Source organism: Gymnoscopelus braueri (genome assembly GCF_963280865.1).
Source record: "Gymnoscopelus braueri genome assembly, chromosome: 20".
NCBI lineage: Eukaryota > Metazoa > Chordata > Actinopteri > Myctophiformes > Myctophidae > Gymnoscopelus > Gymnoscopelus braueri.
The window spans coordinates 21,924,095-21,945,045 of NC_137622.1; the positions used below are offsets into that span (position 1 = coordinate 21,924,095).

Below are 20,951 nucleotides of genomic sequence, written 5' to 3' on the forward strand. Positions count from 1 at the left end.
TAATGCAAGACGGGGTCTAATAACGGGGTGGCTCCCCTGTGGATCACTGACTCATGTTAATGATGGCATATCGATGACGTCAGTCATGCCCAAATATGGAGGGGAGGCGGGAGGATCCCCCCATATTTGATCTGAGATTATGAATTCATAAAATGTGAAACATATTCACAAAAAAAGAAAAAATAATATATATATATATATATATATATATTATATATATATATATATATATATATATATATATATATATATATATATATATATATATATTATTATATATATATATATATATATATATATATATATATTATTATTGTGAATATATATTCACAATATGTGAACAATTCAGGGATTCAGGGATTACTTCCTTGGCCTACTGGCAGCATGCACAATTCATTTAGCACTGATCGGTCCAGCGGTTTGTGAGATTAGCCCCAGACAGACAGATAGACAGACAGACAGACAAACAAACAGATAGACAGATAGACTCGTCTTGCCTCTTACAGAGCCATACCGTTAAAACAAACAAAAAAATAGCAACACTGTATTAACTTTATCTGCAAGAAAGAAACACAAACAGATAAGCTTGATCTCATTACCAGATTGGCAATGGACTTGCAGAATTGTATTTTATGACAAGCCACTAAGATTAATCCAAACACCCGTAGTGTATGTCTGCAATATAATATGCATTGAATGTTACTCGTTCAGAAGACAATATACTATAGTACACTGCAGTTCTCCTCATAGACTGACTTCTCATGAAAATCAGGTTTCAACGTCTATGCTTCAGTGACACTCTTGATTGTAAAAGATGAAAAGCTTCCAAGTGATAATGACAAAGTCATAGTGATACTGTTTTGGCCATGTGCTGTTGCCTGCCTCTTGCCAGGTCTTACTTATCTGATGCTAAACGAGTGTTTTGCCCAAGCTGGTGAGACCAGTTACCGTGGAAGGACATCTTAGGTCTCTGTTAGAATGACCACTCAGCCATGCCTCCCGCCCCTCCCCAGTGGAGCTTAGACTAAATGTTGCTTTTTCCCATCTTCAGATGTGTGAAATAATTACTGCTTAGATTTATAATCTGCAAGACAACGTTCAACTGATTTGAGTGAAATATTGTATTTTTAAGTAATCATTGAACATACCTGAGCTTGCAAATTATGGGTATAGATCACAATTTTACACCAGTAGTCAGTCATGTGTACTGTAACTACAGTATTTCAAAAGTTTCTTACAACCAGAGATTATAGCTGTATTTAACTTAACCACAAGCTCACAGTACATCGCAGTGTGATACATTTCACCATGTTAAGAGCTTGTAATGTTCACCTGTTTTCACCTAGTATGACATTGATTGATTGATTAAATACTTTATACTTAAAGGTACAGGCAGTTTATTTAAGTACAGTAAGTAAGCCATGCCGGGACATAGGGCAGCAGCCTATCTCCTGTTTCTGTAGCGTGAGGCAGCTTGATACAAGTGGACCTCCTAGACATGATGATAGTATGTCACAGGGACTTACCCACAATCCAACCCCTGATGCTGAGTACCAAGCAGGGAGGCATTGGGTCCCATTTATAGTCTTTGGATCGAACCCCGACCTCCCAGTGTCAGGGCAGACACTCTAACCGCAAGGCCACTGAGCTGGTGGCAGACTATCGAGTTAAAAACATGCCAAATGGATGGCACAAAAAGCCAGAGGTTTGTTTTCATTGTGGTCCATTAAACATTCAACACTCAAACAACTAGACAATAATACAGAAAATCTAAATATAGAGATTAAATTCATGATAGTGACACAAAAGGGGATGGGTAACCGGTAAACAACACATGAAGGATGTCACTCACGGGGAATGTCCAATTCGACTGTTCGTGGAGCCATACATTTAGGTCAGCCTTAAACCTCATGACCAGAATAGGGAAGCAGGGATGGTTTTACTGAACAGAACAAATCAAAATGTTGTCTAAATCTGACTCAGTAGTCAGTACTGTGTGGCAGACATCAGTAACTGGTGAACCAGCTATTCACAACCATCTACTCTCCCAACTATCAGCATCACACTAATCTCACATTGCTCCTCTGGCAGCACACACACAGTATAGGGGGCTTTTATTCTTTGCCAAGGCTTAAACAAACATACTAGTTCCATTATGATAAAATAACTCTATCTAGCATATGGTTTATGTGTATTACATCCAGCTGTAAACCAAATGGACCATCAAATCTGTACATTCGAGCACAAACACCACACCACATACTGTATAGACCATATTTGGCCTATATTGTTCAGTGCATTTTAGCCCCATTACGCAGTTCCCCTAAATTAACTGCTGAGTAAATCAAATTCAAGAGAAAGTTGCATGTCTCAAGTGTGTTCTAAAGCCCCATCCAGCAGATTTATGCAACTCCTGTTAAAATAACTCCAAATGAGACCACAGATAGCGAACACCAAATAAAAATCTATAAATTGCTCTTTGCTTTTCATACAGTGAACTTGAAGGCATAATGGCAACACGTTGCTTTATGGCAACAAAAAAAAAAGAAAAAGAGTATATACATTATTCTATTTAATTTAGTCCCTTCCCACTTACTGTACCACTGAATTGCAAAGCCCCCTACCCTGATAACACTGGCAAACAGAATGAGGTAGTATTATATGACATGATATATATTCTATATTGAAAAGGCTATTAAGAAAATCTAATAAAAATAACTTGAAAAGAGAAAAGGCTGTTGGTACTGTATAGTATTCTACAACACCAATTATGTTTGAACCTCCTTGGCTTAAACTAACCAAAAAGTGAATGAAATTGGAATTCAAATTACTCTGATTGTGAAATATTATTTCTCATGTGGAACTACTTCTTGCAATACCGAAGTAGGCCAAGCAAACAAACAAACCATGAAAATGTATTATAGCCAATCAACCAATAGGCCTGCTGACAGCACTGGACCAAACTTCATAGGCAGACATTTGTGAGTGAATTCGGTTGTCCATGAAGCTGCACACTATTGTTGAGTTGAAAGGCTCGGGACTGTAATGTTCTAAACCCCAGTCAGTAGCAGCAGCGTCCCTCTGTGAACAATTAAAGTGGAATGATCTGTTGACACAAACTATTCATTGTTCTTTGGTTCCAGCCCAGCTCCCCTCCCTGTTTGTCCCTCGTCTACTGCATGTGGCTGCCTGCTCACCACTATAGCTTTCTTCTGTTTCCTTTGCAAATCAAGTTATGCAGTCAGATTATTATACACAGTACAAAGAAAACAAATTTGGTGATTAAAATTTAAATACTCTTATCTCTCCCTGAGTTATCTTGGTCCCCAGAGAGAGGATTCTATTTTGCAGGCTTGCGGGTGCCTTTTGTTCCCAATTTAGAAGCTTGTCGCTGTTTATTGTTAATTTTTGATGCTTCATTTGATATTCCGTTCACTTTCCTCTGACATGCACAGAAGACATCTTCATCAAAGTGTCATTTGTAAGGCTTGTGTTGTCAAGGATGTCAGGTTTGCCCTATTCTTTACATTTCTTGGGAGAGGATGTGTATTCTGCAGCCCAGCTTGTTGACGTGTGCCAAGCGAACACTGAAATGTGCTGTACAACCTCCTTGCCTCAGTGTGGGGAAATCAATATATACCCTAAGTCTCAATTCCACCTGAAAGAAGACCTTAAACCTAAAATCTATGAGGTCGTCAATTCTGAACTCTGACTTTTAGATGACTGGAAGGTTCCCTTTGCGGTTTCCTTCGCAGACTGTTACTGTCCACAGTAAATCCTCTCTACAGTTACAGTCGGTGACATGTAATGTCTGCTCTTCTCTGTCCTTGCAGGAGGCCTGTCAACTTGCCAAGATAACATCTGTGAATGTAAGTCTTATGCACTATCAGTATTCACCACCCATTTCATCCTCTGCTCTCGTTTGCATGTGCGCATCCATGAGCATCTACAGTAAAGCATGCATTATATTTTATAACTTATAACTCCATGGCTACGCTCTGGCCCAATGATCCCAATTATAAATATGTCTGTCATCCACAGCATAAACTGTGTAATGAGGAATGCAGTGTTTGATCTATTCCATTGAAAAAAAGAAAACCTGTGTTGTAAATGTCTGTCATTTTTATTTCTATTAAAAATACCTTGTTTTGTCTCTTGATAAACTATGAATGCCATCATCCAGCCGGCCTATGTCTGCCAGAAGTATTCTTTTGTAAATATAAAGGAGATTGCTCACTTTGTTAAAGAGTCAGGTACTTTATTTTCCAGCACACAGGGATCAGGTTTTATTTTAACTATTATAATAAAGTCAGAAGCTGATCACAATTTTCATAAACTTTTTAACAAGTCTCACATCCAAGGATCACAGGGAGATTTGTTCTCTGTAGTCAGTGCCTAAAAAGTAATTGTAGTAGTTTTAGAGGAGCAGTGACAAGGAAATACCCTTACTTCAAATTCTTGCTGTTGCTGCATGTTTGATGGAATTAAGGTCTAGGCGTCTGCGTACTCGTTTGGATCCGCGGGGTCGCACTGTGCTCTTCATGTGAATAGATGCGTTACTATGTGTCATGTTGAAAAAAGTTCAACACAATTCAGCGGACCGGCAGGTGCGTGCGACTAACACAAACGTGACAGTTTCAAGGGATCGTGCCCGCTTGCCGCTCTGCCTGTCAGATTTGTCGTGCCTTCCTACCTCGCCTCTCATTGAAAATGAATTACTCTGTGCGTCAATGTGAAAAGACCTTTACTCTGCTTGCCTTGGCCCAGTGGTACTAACTAAAGGCATTCTGTGCGGGACAACTTTTTCACTTTCAAGAGGTGTGACCTCAGACTGGCAAATAAAATGGTGTTCTGACACCTGGCTTTTGCACCCTCTACCCTTTTCCTATTTTTACCTGCAGGTTTCATTCTTACACATTAGGGGTTGACCCATCTCTGTTCTTTACACAAGGCATGGCTTTGGGAATTGTTTATGTTCTCATAGCAGGTACAAGTGTTCCCTAGCCACTCCAGAGTAGCATTTTATTCATACAATTTGGTTTCTGTAGAAAATGCTGATAACATTAACAAGTGATGTGCTGTGAAATTTGGTGCAAGGACGCTTGTGTCCACAGGCTTAATTTCAGCTGCAGAGTGTGGGATACAAATTGTGAGAAAGATGTGATTTCTAACATTGTTTTACTTGAGGGTAGATTTTTAATACAATAAAAGAGATGTGTGTTGCTTGTCAATGTCCAAAACATTACGGCGATAAGGTTCAATTTGATTTAATCTTAATGCAATTTCACAATGCTTGGCTGTTTGAGATTGGTGCAGTTTGCCAATGTGGAACTAGTGTAGTTGAATTATGAGCCACAATCTGTTAGTGTGTGAGAGTTATTTTTTCATAGTTCATATCTGCGATAAATGTCATGTTAAAAGTTGAATTAGCTGTTGAAATAGGAAAACTAAATAATCTTTTTCCAATTTGCAGAAGAGTATAATTTCTGAAAGCCAGATAGAATCACCTGCATTTGCTTGTTCCTGTAGGGAGTAATGACCAATATATACTTTATACGGCTACCGAAAATAACTGATTTCCAACTGAAGATCAGTTGAAAAACTTTTCTAGGTGAAAATCTGTTATTTACGTCAAGCTTTCATAATGACAAAGTACAAATTTGCATGCACGCACACACGCACGCACGCACGCACGCACGCACGCACGCACGCACGCACACACACACACACACACACACACACACACACACACACGTACGCACGCACGCACGCACGCACACACACACACACACACACACCACAAGCTACAGTATGAGGGATTTCTTCGCAAGTCAACACAAAAGACAAGCCCATATCAAAACCTTTTTTCTGGTGTGTTGTGGATGTGACATGAACTTGACATAAACCAGCGTGGAGACATTTGGGATGGCCTTTTCAGATTAACACCTACAGTAGCCATTGTTTTTTGTTTTTCCCCCAGTATTTCCGACATGTGAGACATGACGGATCACCGTTTCCTTTGAGCAGATTTATGCAGGTCTAGGTGGTGCCCGCGGGCTGATCCTTATCTGAAATGGCAGAGCCAATCTCCCCTGATCCACTCCTAAGTGGTCCCTGTTTATCACTCAAAGTGAGGCAGGTTGTCAGCCAAGCTCTTCTCCATGCAATGTTGTCTTTCTCACTATTTCTAATGCCAGTTGTTGTTACAAGGAGAGAGCAGAAAGAAGGAAAACAATAGAAAATATTTACCATACTGAGCTGTGGCTTACCAAAGGACGAGGTGGAAGCCTTGTGGCCTCTATATCTAAATATAACGGACATCTAATCCGCTAACCCACGAATCCAGCCCCATCTGACTATTGTCTGGGTGGCTACCAGAGAGAGGGATTGGCTGGCTTGTTATACCGTAGAATTTGGCATGTATCTCTCCTGTCTGTTTTTATCTCTGTGTACATACTTTTCAAGGCAGTGTTTTATCTGGCCAAACAGGCTTTGTTTGGTCTTGATATCTCTTACAGCAGCTTGTCTTTGCTCTATGGATTTCTGGTGCCTTCTTTAAATAAGTGATAATGCCTTGCAAAACAGTCACCTTGACTCCTGGGTGAACGTCTGTTTTCATTTTGTCATGTTTGTCTTTCAACAACAATGTTTCACCCACACCAATATTCAATATAATTAAAGGAACCCCACATGTGCATCTAATAAACCACCAAACAACTTCCTTTTGGGTAATTGAAAAGGATGTTCTTAATATCTGCTGCTGACTTATAAGGGGTTCGGTTAAACATCTGACCCAGAAAAATATAGACACTCCCCCATGCAAAATGATCGTGTCCTAATTGTCAGGGACAGCTGTTTGTTCTAATAGATTCTGGATGCCATTGTTGGAACAAGCTTCCAATAAATTAGAACGTGTGGAGAGCAAGCATGGTTTTTGTAGAGCTGCCAACCTCCTGTAAGTGGGCCTTTTCTTTCTGCTGGAACCTGGACTTTGCTTTTGCGCGCATCCATCACAAATTTCAGAAACAGCTGCCAAAAGCGGTTTGAAGCCTAATTTACACTCCGTCGTATGACAGTGTCCCGCACTGAAAACAGCCAATCTACAAGCTCGCGATAACAAAGTATAAATCAAACCAGGCGATTGTTGAAAGCACGGGCAAACATGGCACATGAAATGTGCCATGTTTAAAGTGCCAACAAGGTATTTGCCTTGTCTTAGAGAAAGAGCAAAAACCACGAAGCGAGGGAGAAAACTATACAGCTTTCTGTTCACAACTTCTGAAAGATGCACAAGCCTTTGGCAACGAAAAGCGGCACGCTGTTGGCGGTGGGAAATAAAAGATTCATTTAAAGGAGTCTCATATCATATCTGTTCACGCGGGAATTAAGAGATTATTGCATTGCCTCTGTGCGATATCTCAGTTGCTTCTATTTGCCCAATAGAACAGTCATAGGCAGAAAGAAAAAGCTGTTTGTTAAGTTTATAGTTTCAGCAATAAACTAATAGATTCTGCATGCTTTTCTGTTTATTTTGACTGTCTGAGACACACACACACACACACACACACACACACACACACACACACACACACACACACACACACACACACACACACACACACACACACACACACACACACACACACACACACACACACACACACACACACACACACACACACACACACACACACATTCTCTTAAAGGGATTCTAGGCAACTTCAGAGATCAAAAAATGAAAAGAACTGTTGTCAAACAGTTAGTACCGTTGACTGACAACCCCTTCAGCCAATCAGCAGTTCATTCTCCTTCAGCCAATCAGCAGCTCATTTTCCCCAGCACCAGCTAATATGACGCAAGGGGCCTTTGAAGGGGCTATGCCAAAAATAGGTTGCTTTATTCGGATACATACGTGTCACTGCCCGCCCCTGCCGGTTCTCTGATATATATTTTTTAAATAGGCTCTTTCATGATTAATTGACCACATATATGAAGTTAAACAACTAAATTCTATCCAAACGCTATCTTAAAAGTAAATTCCGTGCCTCAAAAAATAAGTTTGAGAGCGTTTTAAAGTTGTAAAACCGAAAGTAAAAACACTGCAGAGAAAACAATGGCTGCCGTTCCATTTTTGTCGGCTGCACTCGTTCCATTCGGTTTCACTCCAACTCGCCACACGGACGCGCATGGACGCGCACATACGTGCGTTTCATTTACGTCCCGGACAGAGCTGGATACCCGGATGTCAAAACATAAATAGTGGGGAAAATACGGATTTCAGAAAGAGGACTGTGTTTCAATGCAGGAAAACACCCCAGCATCATTATATAGTGGCTGATAGAGGGGAAAAAATGCAAAATATATATATATAAAAAAAAAAAAATTTAGACTTCAAGTTACCTAGAATCCCTTTAAGCCTGATTTACACCCTGTCAAACGATGGTGTCCCATGCCAAAGAATAGCCGATCTACAAGCTCACACTTGTGTTGCGGGAAACTTGTATACTGTAGCACTTATTTGCGGCATATGGCTTAGTATAAATTTGGCATTAGCCTTATCGTAAAACAATGCATGTGTTATCTGTGTGTCACACAGTAAAGGAGAAACAAATGTTCAACAGAGCGGCATCAACTCCCCATGAGCTTAAAAGAGCATGCGTTAATAATGTTTTAATTCAGGATTTGCATATCACTTTTGTTGTAACAATCAAGATCCAAGCTCACACTTCATTGGTATTGCACAGAAAAAAATTAAAAGATTTATCTTTATCAGTCTGAATAATGGGACGAATAAAACCGACCGCAATAACAGAAACTAAGGGCATAATTAGGTTTTATTTCTTTTATCCCCCCGATATGATGCAGTGCTACATTGGGAATAATCCAGAGACATGAATTTAGGCACGAAAGGGAAGTAATCAGGGTGACAATATTTGCAATTACCCTCTCAGGGCCATGTTTGATCTCCTCACTCCTCATTCCGTTCTGTGACAGACTCCTAGGCAAAGCCATAAAAAGCAAAAGGGCAACATGAATTTATCGATGCCCACAGATTACCCTTTCAATGTGCCTCATAATGTGAATCCTTGTGCACTCGCCGTCTAGCTCGTTCTCAAGAAGAATGGCTAACATTTTACTGGCAGATCCGTACCATATGGGTGTTTTCTTTTTTTTTGTCGCTCCTCCAAATTTGTGCAGCTGAAAAAGGTCGCAATGTGAACTTGTGGAACCCTCTAGAGAAATCAAAGAGGCCTGTACCCTTGAGAGGGAAAGTCTACACACTCCTATGATCCCAAGACCTTCCTAATCAAAGTCTCTACCTCCACACCTCCCTCCCTCTTCTTTCTTGTGTCTAAATTGGGCGGAGGGAAAACTAGGACATAGTTCAGCCTGTTAATATGCATCCCATCTATTATCTAAGACGGTAGCCCGGAAGTCTCAATTAGAAATCTTAAAGCCAGTTTATTATCGCAAAAGCATTTCACTAGACGCAACAGACCAGACATTATTTTTGGGTTACGAGGCCACTGTCTCAATTAATCCCCATAGTGATAGCCTGTAATTTCAGCATTCCTATAATTTCCTATAGAAAGCTCATAAAAATGATGGAATGGTGTGTTAGGCATGCAACAACAGCCCTCCATACACAGACAATTAGGCAAGGATTTCCCCCATAAGCATGACTGAGGTGAAGCACATCTGCTTCCTTCAGCCAAACGCACCCATATTCAACCAGAAAATTGTCTGTTGTGTCGACTCATGATGGTATTTATTACCGGTGCATGCCAGCAGTGGTGTGCAGAGACTCTCTAAGGAGCAGGGGTGAAAAGACACTTCCACAAATACATTGTGGGTCTGGGAACAAGCTCTGCGGTTGAGGTGCTGCGTTGTTAAAATACCATTTCAAACACTTATTTCCGGTAACTTTTTATTTTAATAATGCTCAACATTTGACTATGGAAGCCCTCGGAGTTAATGAGGCCCCTATGGCCAAGATATTGAATGAACAGTGAAAGGAGTCTGGTGAATAAGTAAACTTTTATTTAGCTGACCTACAATTTTGTCCCTTTTAGGAAAATAAAGGGGAAAAAACAACAACCTCTGGCTATAATTCAAGTGCAAAAATACCTCTGAGAATGATCCTTTGATTGACCTCCCCCAAATAAAAAGAGACAAATTACACACGCCAGTGCATGCACAAGCAACACTTTTCCATTTTTCCTCAACTGCTATTGCTCACATTCTGAAATAGGTAGAGTTTGACACTTTCGCTACATTTCAAGTGGTTTTGCTTTTTACCTGGCAATTTCAATATACCACCAGAATGAAAGAGAAAATTTGATTTGAGTTTTTGCTTCTTTTTTTTGCGTTGTGCTACAGATCCAGCGCCGTGTGACGTTCCACCTGCCAGATGGCTCCCAGGAGAGCTGCAGTGACAGCGGGCTGGGGGACCCGGAGCCCAGCAGCACGGCCAGCACCACCCAGCCTCTGCCACTTGGCTTCTCCCAAGAGGAGTACTTTGAGCAAACGTCGCCCAACAGCCGCACCGAGGGAGATGGGAACTCAGATCCCGAATCCAGTGAGTACCGCTTGATTTAAAGATCGTTGACCGTATTCACTCGGTGGCCATTTTTGCTCTTATTTCATACAGAATGTAATGCTGAATTATTTTTATGTTGTTCACGTTGTTCATTTTCAGATCAAAAGTAAATCATAACGCTTTAAGCCTTAGATCTATTTCTGAATGCATTCTTATGAAGGCAGTTGTTATCGTAAACCGGCTATGGCTTAGCTACTGCCCACCAATGTTCTTCATAAAAGTCCACCTCAAACAGGAATGAAGCTCCAGCATCATGTTCTTTTTCATATTTGTAATGACCTGAGGTAATGATTTCTGAACATAAAGCCAGACATCTGCATTTTACTGTAAGTCAGATCAGTGCTTGTACCACCCACTGACGAGTAAAAACTCCAGGAATTCATAATAAATAATAATAAATAATAATAATAATAATAAATACAAATTGTCTGCCAGAGGTAGAGGTTTGAAACCTTAACTTGTACACCAGTGGCATTCCAATGATCCAGCCAAAGTGATCTTGCTCTGTCTCAACATAAAGAACACTATTCTGTCCTATCTCGTGTAACCCCCCCCCCCCCAACCACCAACCACCCTCTGGATGTTCCTTGGTGTAGCAGATTTGATTTCGTAGAGGGTAACCCCCCTCTCCTGCATGCCACAATGCAGACAATGGATTGAGGCATAGATCAGTATGGACCCTGCCCTCCACCAGGTGTGGTGGAAGCTTTATCCATTGCATGAACTTGCCTGTCAACACGCAAAAGTATCTTTTTTTCCTGTTTCTCCATCTAACAGAGAGAACATGGAAGATGGGTGGAAATAGATTGCTTTGCATACACCTACGTGTAGCATTGCGTTTGTGCCATGGCTGGAAGTGAGACACCATTCCCTCGGTGCATCAGCCTCCCCAGCAGCTGTGCTGACGGGCCTGGGTGTCACTGTCAGCGGGATTGTGGATGCATTTGTTAGATATATTAGACAAGATGGGTGACACACTGATGAGGGCCTCCGCTGCAATTTACAAGCAACTGTCCATCCCATAGACAGTTTCTATTTCTATTTCTAATAAGCGGATGTTTTGAGAACCAACCACAAATCTGGTTTGCATGATGGCCTTGTCTTGCTGTATCAGTCTGACCTCTTCTGATCCTCGAACAAACTCGGTCTCTAACGCACACACGCACGCACATTGTATTTCCACGAACTGCATAACCATCTCCAGTACATACAGTACAATAGGTAGGTGGCCAGTGACTTTGGCCATTTTCCTTCCACACCTCCTGCATGGAGTGTGTGACCCGAGATGATGTTGGTTCGAATCCAGCACACACCACCAATGGTTTTGATAATGTGGATTGTGGAAGTTAAATGGTGGATTTGTGGATAGGACTCTATATGAACGAAATTGTTATATGAACAAAACGCATCACATTCTGTTTGTGTGACACGCATGATGCAAAGGTTTTGAAAGTGAAACTGGCCAAAGTCACTGGCCACCTACTGTACTGTACCTAACCATAGCCTTAAAGACGGAAAACATGATCATCAGGTATTATGGTTATACTATGAGATTTTTTTTTTAAAGTGTACAGAAAGTGTTAAAATTATGTTTTTATGTGGACACGCCTCCAGTTCATTAAGTATACCTGGTTCTCACCTTAGCACCTCCCACCTGAACCAGTCCCTCCGCCTAGCTGATGCCTCCCTATCTGTTCATTTTATTATTCCTCCGTCAGTATTATTTCACTTTATTATCTGGTCCACACATGTAGATCGCTGCACAGCGAACTCTGTCAACCCTGAGGAGGACTGAGGACCAGCAAAAATGTCCTTGTTTTGTTTCTTTTTTTTCTATCCGTGTGAGGACATTTGGCTCTCACAAAGATAGCAGCACACACACACGAACGTGCGCGCACAAACAGAAGACATGTGCACACATCACATCACATGATCATCCGCCTCCCTACCAGCTGTTTTCTATCAAATTTGAACCAGAGTGATAACAGTGATTCATGTGCGGTTCATTCATATGCGGATGCAATTGCTCATCATCATATTAATATTCAATGAGGTAAACATCACATACTTCATAAACTGTTCTACTCAAATAGCATGCATATTACCCATTCCCCCTCAGGGGTAATATTTGTTAAAGAACATTAGTTTTGGATAGAGGACCACCATGCTAATATGGTAAATGCATATGTATTTGTATAAATTGCCACATTAATGGCACACGGAACAGAGCAGACTGTAAAGCCTGTGTGCGTGTGTGTGTGTGTGTGTGTGTGTGTGTGTGTGTGTGTGTGTGTGTGTGTGTGTGTGTGTGTGTGTGTGTGTGTGGTGTGTGTCATTGCAAGTTGAATATTGCTGTGGTAGTGGTTTTAGTCATTTGACAGCAAAGCCCCTCATAATGCTCCCTTATAGCCTTATCACGCCAAAATGTGATTAAAGTCAAAGTAATTCTCTCAGCTATTTTAAGACCAGGCTGAAATGGACGGCTCTAGACTACAGCAGAGAGTCGTGTAAACATTGGATAAGGAATATACATTGACTAATATTAAAGTCATGGAAAGACGGTGCTTCTCTGGCAGTTATGTGTAGATCAATAGTGCACTCAGCTGTCACACTGTGCACTTAGTATGTAGGAAGAGAAACAGAAGAGAGCCAAGTCAGATATGTATGATTTATAGAGGTAAATGCAGACATGGATGCAAATGATGTTCATCTTGTGGTTTTCGATGCTGGAACTATCCATTTTTTGTTTAGCGACTATTCTATAGATTACTTTTTCAATTAATCAAATAATCGTTTTTAAAAAATATATATTTTAGATATCAACGGATTGTCGCAATTGATTGTCTTATAATCAACTAAATTGATTATTGTAATTAACCACTTACAGTATGTCCTGTTTTATGGCCTACTTTAGAATGGTGTGCTTGTACATTGAACCAAAAATAGCAGAAGTACAAGCACAGAACACGTTGTTATACACAAGATTGTACTGTAGATCTGCTATTTTTGGTATTTTAGAAAATTTATTTTATTAAAATGTATTAATCGACTTTAGCTCGATTGACTATTGAATCCCTAGCGTGAGTGCACTCGCGCACACACACCACACATACACACACACACACACACACACACACACACACACACACACACACACACACACACACACACACACACACACACACACACACACACACACACACACACACACACACACACACACACACACACACACACACGTTACATGTTGTTTTGGACCCCAACTCATCACGTCCATTTTTTCTTCCCATAAATTCCAAGATAAGCTGACTGACTGTGCAGTTCAGTTCAAACGGGAGAGATGGATCCCCACCAGCATGTTGACCATCTCAGAGATGAGTGCATTGGTGACGGGAGTGGGAGCGAAGATGGATTAGATATGGTTTTATCAATGAGTGCCAGGCTGGCATGGCGATGGTAATCTCTTATCGTGTCGTCTCAATTTGTAAAGCAGAAAGAACAAGGCGACGAGGAACGAGTGCGAGGAACATGGGATGACAGGAAGAGAAAGGGAGAAAAATTTAACGGAGGGAAGAAGTGGAGAGAAAGGTGAACATGAGTCTAAGCGGTATTGTTTCCTAAAGGTGCCGTGGCTCGCTGCTGAATGTCAGCTTGTGCTGAGCAACCGTCTGTGCTAAAGGCAAACCATGTGGTCGTCTTCTGACAATGAATTTCTCAACTCCTCTTTAAAGCTGCATCTTTATTAGACCACCGCTCTTGAAATAAAGTTCATATGACATTTTATGTTTCTATTATTTATGAGGGAGGAGGCTATTCATTTTATGGCGTCTTGCTTTCCCGCCCTTAGGCTTACTTTAGCACGTTGGCAGTAGTCTTGCGAATGTCGCCTGTTTAGTTTTTGCACGTTGTTCCCGAGCTTTTGATACTTCCTCCCCCGTCTCTGCAAATAGATAAAAGCTACAAATTAATATCATTAGCATGTGTGTTGTTAGGTCCCACCTCCGTATATCTCACAGCTGGCATTTCCAGAAGTACACATCCAGAACAATTAAGCACGATGAATTCTACCTGTCCCTTTTGGCCAAATAGCGCACTTCATCAAAACATCAAAAACAGGAATGCATAATGATGCGCGTAAACATCAGTGCCATGGAAATGAAGAATTTAAATGACGCTTGCTTTACGTTGCTATTTTCTCACAGGAAAAAAAACACCACAGCTACATATTCAGATCAATGTTTTTTTCTTCCCACAGATCATGTTTCACCATTAGCAGGTTCTCAGAGTGCAACTTCTCTGATTGCTATTCACTGAAAGTACAAGGTGTACTGTTATCTTGGCCTTAATGCTAATTACATCTAGCCGGGAAGAGAATTTCAGTTCTGACTCATCTCAGCAGCATAGATTTTGTTCTGTGAATCTTTTTTTATTGTATTTGTTTTACTTGACATGATAATGGCTGTGGGCCTCCTTCTGAGTGACATGGCTGGCTGCTGTTATGATCAATTAAGCTTTGACGATGTCATCAAAACAATTAAATAAGCTGCTTTTACTTTTTTTTGCGGACAGCCCATGTTATCAAGTTGATGTTGACTTAATGACTGTCCTGGAGGGCTTTTGTCAAATGATGGCAGTCGTCACGTCATGACAGCAGCAAGCAGTGATAAGCTCTCAGACAAAGTTAAGTGCAGTAAAATCTGCTGCCACCAAATCCCCCATGCTACTCAGACAATACGCAATTTAGCTCCCGGAACAATCTGTAATATACTTATTTCTGTCTCGCATTATTGGAGTTGAAGGATTTAAAAGTCTGTACTTAGTGAAAATAGCTGATCTACAAGCTCACAACAAGTCACATTCAGATTTGTTTTTATTAAGATTTGTGGACATTTTCACCTATAATGACACGCCCAAAATACCCGCTTGTCTATTACTGTACATATTGCCATTCTGTACTATTCCATTAGTCAATGAAACAAAGATGAAAAATAGATCTTAATCTGTGGCATGTGGCTTTGAGATGACCAGCTTAAGTGTTGTCTTTCTAAGATCTAAATCCCACTCTTAAAGTTAATAATTTTTTTTCTTTTTACAGTAGTTTAATATGTTTTAAACACATACAGTGTATATATATATATACGTATATATATATTAGTATTTTTTTTACTAGAGGATTAGTAAAATGTTGTAGTATTTATTGAAGACAGATAGCAGTCAAACTTTTGTTTAACTTCTAACTTACTTTATCAACGGTGCAGTATTCACTACAATCCCTGAACTACTAAACAAATGATCTGATTAAGCTATTGAGTTCATACAGTACATTGGAGGGCTTAATTATTTTATTTCACTAGGTCCGACATTTTCATAATAGCTCTCTGACTGAGTTCCCAGTCGAACAAATTCACAAGTGGCTGAATTTTTATCATATTATTTTTACCCCTTGGAAAGGGGTATTTCACTTGATCTTATGTGCCAAACACAATGGAACAAGCTGAATATTTAATTAGACTTACAGGACCGGGTTAGTCATTGGGGAATGACTAACCCGGTCCTGTAAGTCTAAGCGCCCATGCCATGCCAAGATTGGGATTTGACAGTCTAGACACAATCTGTGCATGAACGTGCATGCAACACTTAAAGAGATTTGATGAAAGACCAGGAAAGGAATTGGCAGATATGAGAACATGTCATCAAACGTGTGTGTTCAGATTTCTGAAACTAAACGGTTTTGACTGCAACTAAAGTAAATGAAAGAACATACTCTGAGAGCCATTGAACCATATCAATATACGATAGGGTAGCACTGATGATATGTGACCAGTTACAGCATGGCGTACAGTATAGTACAGTTGGGGCGTTTATTATTCATATGAATCCAATCTCAATTTCACTTTGAGGGTTCTCATATGCAATTAGAAGTAATGAATGTGCTTCTTAATTACATTCATTTGTGCAAATTTCCATTCCCCACTGAATTTCTCTGTGGAAACATTGTGACACTGACCAATGGCGTATCATTTGCAATGTGACTAAATCCATTCAGCCTGGCACAATTAGCCGTAATTAGTGTTACAAAGTCATCGGCGACCAGGGGGAAAGACTTAGCTGACATGCGAGAGAGAAGAAGATCTGTGTTCAGTGATTTGAAAGTCCAACATTGTTGCATGATCCAGATAAATGGCTGATCACAGGTCAGAGAGTGGGCCGCTGTTGTAAGGCTGCAGGGCTTCCCATACTGTGACCTTACATGCAGTTCAGCTCTCTCAGTGCTAGCCGTACCACAGTGTAGCATACGTACACAGTAGGCCTATCCTTGTTTTACACAAAAGAAACATTGCGTTAGTCTATGTCTTCTTCTGCAGCAGTCATTCAACCGTCTAGTGGAACTTCTTCAAACCACTTTTCCTCAGATCATTTGCACCAGTTTGCTTCCTGCCATATATTCTCCATCATATAAATAAATAAAGGCCTTTGTGCTTTGGGATCCCAGAACTTTTTACAGCGTCCCAGTGGGCCATCAATGGAGCTAAATGAAGCAACAGTGAGAATTAACCTACATACATTGTGCCCATCCGTTTAAGATTTTATTTTTTTTTTCCATTTATGGATCGGAGGAAGGGTTCTGAGTGTGTCTTGGACTGACGCAGAAGGGGATTTAGTTGGACTCTCCTGTATCCCTCTCAGCCGATTTGGATTTGACGGAAGTGCTCAGTTGTCTAAGGTGATGTGGAGGGGAACCCTTGTTTTATCTGGTTCAAATGCCACACCAGTTGTCTCAGACAGAGACTAACTATTGATCTGGGGGAGTCAACTTGAATCGCAGAAACTCTCCAACCACCTTCAAACGACTGAGAAGTGTCAGAAACCTTTTTCTTTTTTCAGAGTATTAAGCCCATTCTTTGATGGCCCTGCCAGTCTACTGTGAAGTTGATAAGGGGGCTTTATGGTGCCATCATCCACATTTCACCAGGACAAGACATGTTGCCTTTCTGGGTAGTTGAAGATTATGAGACAATCAGTGCCTGTCCTTTACAAGGCACCTTTCAGCCTAGGACCTAGGTGGCTAAACAATTTTTTTCATATAGTACCCTGCACAGTCAACATACTGTTAAAGTCAACAGTTCAATTCAACTCAACTCAACTCAACTCAACTCAACTCAACTCAATTCAATTCAACTCAATTCAATTCAATTCAATTCAATTCAATTCAATTCAATTCAATTCATTAACTGTCATCATGTGTAGCAAGTACACACAACAACATTTTAAAAGTATCAACAGACGGCAGTACAACACATGAGACAAAACTCAGCTAATGACTACTGTATACAAAAAGATAAAAAACTATTTAAAACAATTAACAATGCCTCCTCCCTGTCTCACACAGAACTCAGACAAATACGATAGTTCTGTTCTATGAATTGAAGCACAGTTCAGGGGGAGAAAAACATAAAGGTTGAATGACGCAGCACCAATCCCGCTGCTCAAGCGGGACAGCGAAAACATTCACCCAGAAGCTCTGAGACTTGAGGAGGCTTTTCAAAGACCTGCACAATTAAAATACTCATTCCAAAGTTGTTAACATGTTCAGTAAGTCCCATGTCTGGTTTGGGAATGGATCAATAACTGCCAAGTTTGATCGTGTCTCCGGACAATGTATTCTGAACTCTGTAGGGTAGAGACTTCAAACAAGGGCGGAGGCTCAAAGGCCCGAGCCAGCAATTCACTGCGTTCCGTTTCACTGACTCTGTGATTCCTAAACGGGAATATAGCTGGGCCTGCATATTAAACCTGTGAAATGTGGGGTGTGAGGGAGGGGAATTGTCTTGGTCCTTGATCCCATCTAGGCGATATGATCTAATTAACACCAACCTTGAATCATTAGAGGGGTGGGGGTGGGGTGTGGGGTGTGTGGGGTGGGGTTCCATGTAGCTTTAATCAAAAGTGCTTAGATTATATGTGGATTTTAATGATGCCTGGGTCATATGAGCTGCTAAAGGGAGTGCACTGTTCAGTTAGCGGCTGCTGCTTTCTGTGTTCGGATTCAGAACCATCTGGCCCAGGAAAAGATACCAAAATAGAAACCCATACGTGTCCATTAGTCGAATCTGCCCATGTAAGAAATCTAATGAACTTTAACATCTCGGAAATCTTCCTTTCAGATCTCTGACATATAGTCTCAAGCATCACATCTTCCTTTGAGTGTGGAGCTGAGGTTACTGGACTGAAAGAATGCAGCAGAAATGTTCACTCCTCGCAGATGCAGAGGGAAAACATGGGATGCAATAAAATATAGATATCCTAATGTTTTATTCAAGGCCATTTGTTATAGATAGCTCTTTTTCGTTTTTTTTTTACAAAAATCCCACTCCCTTTTATATGTGAGGGTTGAGGAGAGCTCCCACGCGCACATGCACAGGGATGCGCTCAGTCACACACAGACCACCCAAGTGGGTTCCTTTAGCATGTTGTTAAAACATATGTTGGCTCATTTGATTGACAACAGTTGTTTTTCTGCCTTGGCCTTTGCATAAAGTAAATTGCCCTTAAAAATAAGTCTGCTTTGTTATGACAACTCAGCCCGACGGTCTTTAGTTCAGAGGTCAGTGTGGTTTTATATTTTAATAAAAAAGTCATTATACACTGCCTTATGGACATGTTGTATTTTCTGCACGATGGCTGACAATGATACAATTCTCTAACAACTGCAGCAGTGAACCTCTGGCAGGGTCATAGGAAGTCCCTCCACCCTCTCTCTCACACATTCTCTCTCCATTCCTTTTATTCCCTTTAAGATACAGAACCGTGGACAGATTAAAATGCATGGTCTCATCCCTTTCTCATCTTTCACGTGCAGTCGGTCTCAAGGATAAGGATGGCCTCTGCTCAGAAGGACTTATTGACCAAAATAACTGTGCGTCAATATGTCTCCTGAAGGCTGAGCAGACCACAGCAACACAGGGGTTGTATTTTCACCGACTCCCATACCCATTAATGCTATTGACCTGTGCTGTTCTTATATTGCAGTGGAACAGCATGGCAGGCAAGAAACATATGGCAAATATTTCAAAAGCTTCATCATGCTAAAAGAGTGCAAATTTATTGATGTTATCAGTGGAACATGAATGATGAGAGAGTAGCCTACTGTATGTTGAGATGGAAAATGAATTAAATATGGGAGTCTTGTTATGTACACTAATGGCTGGATATAGAGATATGACGCAAGCTGTAACCAACATAAAGTATAATGAGAGTGCTGTATATCTTTGGCTTATTATTTTATTATGAAATCATATTGGGACATAAACTGCATTTTTCCTGAGATTCAGTCTAAACTCATAGCAGAGGTATTGCTGCAGTGACAAACGGTATGATGCCAGACGGCTACAGCCATTATGCCATCTGTCTATATCCTGTGCATTAGCATATTTCAGCTGAAATGTCATTCAAGAGGAATCGCGTAAAAAATCACCGTGAATCTCATGCATCATAGCTAACCCCCCCCCCCCCCGCCTTCACATTCTAATCACGTCACCACCAGCACCAGCAGCATTTAATTCAATTTGCACGAACATAATGAAGCAATGCAGGTTATGTTTTAATTCAGGATACCAGGTTTCCACCCTGATTTAATCCAGGTGCTCCATTTACATGCATGAACTGGATTATTCTGCACTGTACTGTACACATCCCCTATTCCCTATCGCCAGCCGATCAATGTATGCACTGACTGGCTGATAAATTGGCATTCTCAGACAAATGAATCACTTCAGAGACTACTCACGGGCCAGTAACACTGATAAATGGAGAGAGTGTGTGGCGAGGCAAGGAAGAAGGAGCAGTGTGGGTGACACAAGAGATATATATGAGAGAATGGGGAGATTTCAGCAAGGATGCACTGGGGGAGGGGGGAGGGGGGGTTAGGTTGCAGGAGGTCCCTGTGGGAAATGTTCGGCCTAACAGAATATGACGGGGGCTTTTGAGGGGCTTGACACTGAACACATAAACCTGGCTGTTGCGTGCCCTCCTCTGCACGCCGACTGAGGCATTCATCACAGTCGCCCTGGTGAAGTTCACCAGCCACTTCTGCCCGTGGCCCTTTGCAAGGCATCTGCGGGGACCTCAAGGCAATGTCGTGTTTGCGAGGTCAGTCAGCTGCCTGCCACCCTATTCCACGCACGCTAGAGCAGACCTGGCTCTCATGCCTTGCCAGAGACTCAGGCAGGCAGGCAGGCAGGCAGACTGTGTCCCTTTGTCCCCGTTCCCCCCGGACACCTGCGTGATTGCATTGATTTGTCCTGATTCCATTCATCCAGTAGCCCTGCTGGATTTTATGTGTCAAACATCT

General features: G+C 41.1%; 1 protein-coding gene across 1 annotated transcript in view; it reads left to right on the forward strand.

The window, feature by feature from the left end:
* pcdh11 (protocadherin 11) overlaps positions 1 to 20,951 on the forward strand; it is a gene marked incomplete at its 3' end in the record, with an annotated part of 149,468 nt that overhangs the window by 93,741 nt on the left and 34,776 nt on the right. The window contains exons 5-6 of the mRNA XM_080415739.1: positions 3,834 to 3,869; positions 10,381 to 10,579. Coding sequence (XP_080271865.1) covers positions 3,834 to 3,869; positions 10,381 to 10,579 — 235 coding nt within the window. The remainder of the gene's footprint in view (positions 1 to 3,833; positions 3,870 to 10,380; positions 10,580 to 20,951) is intronic.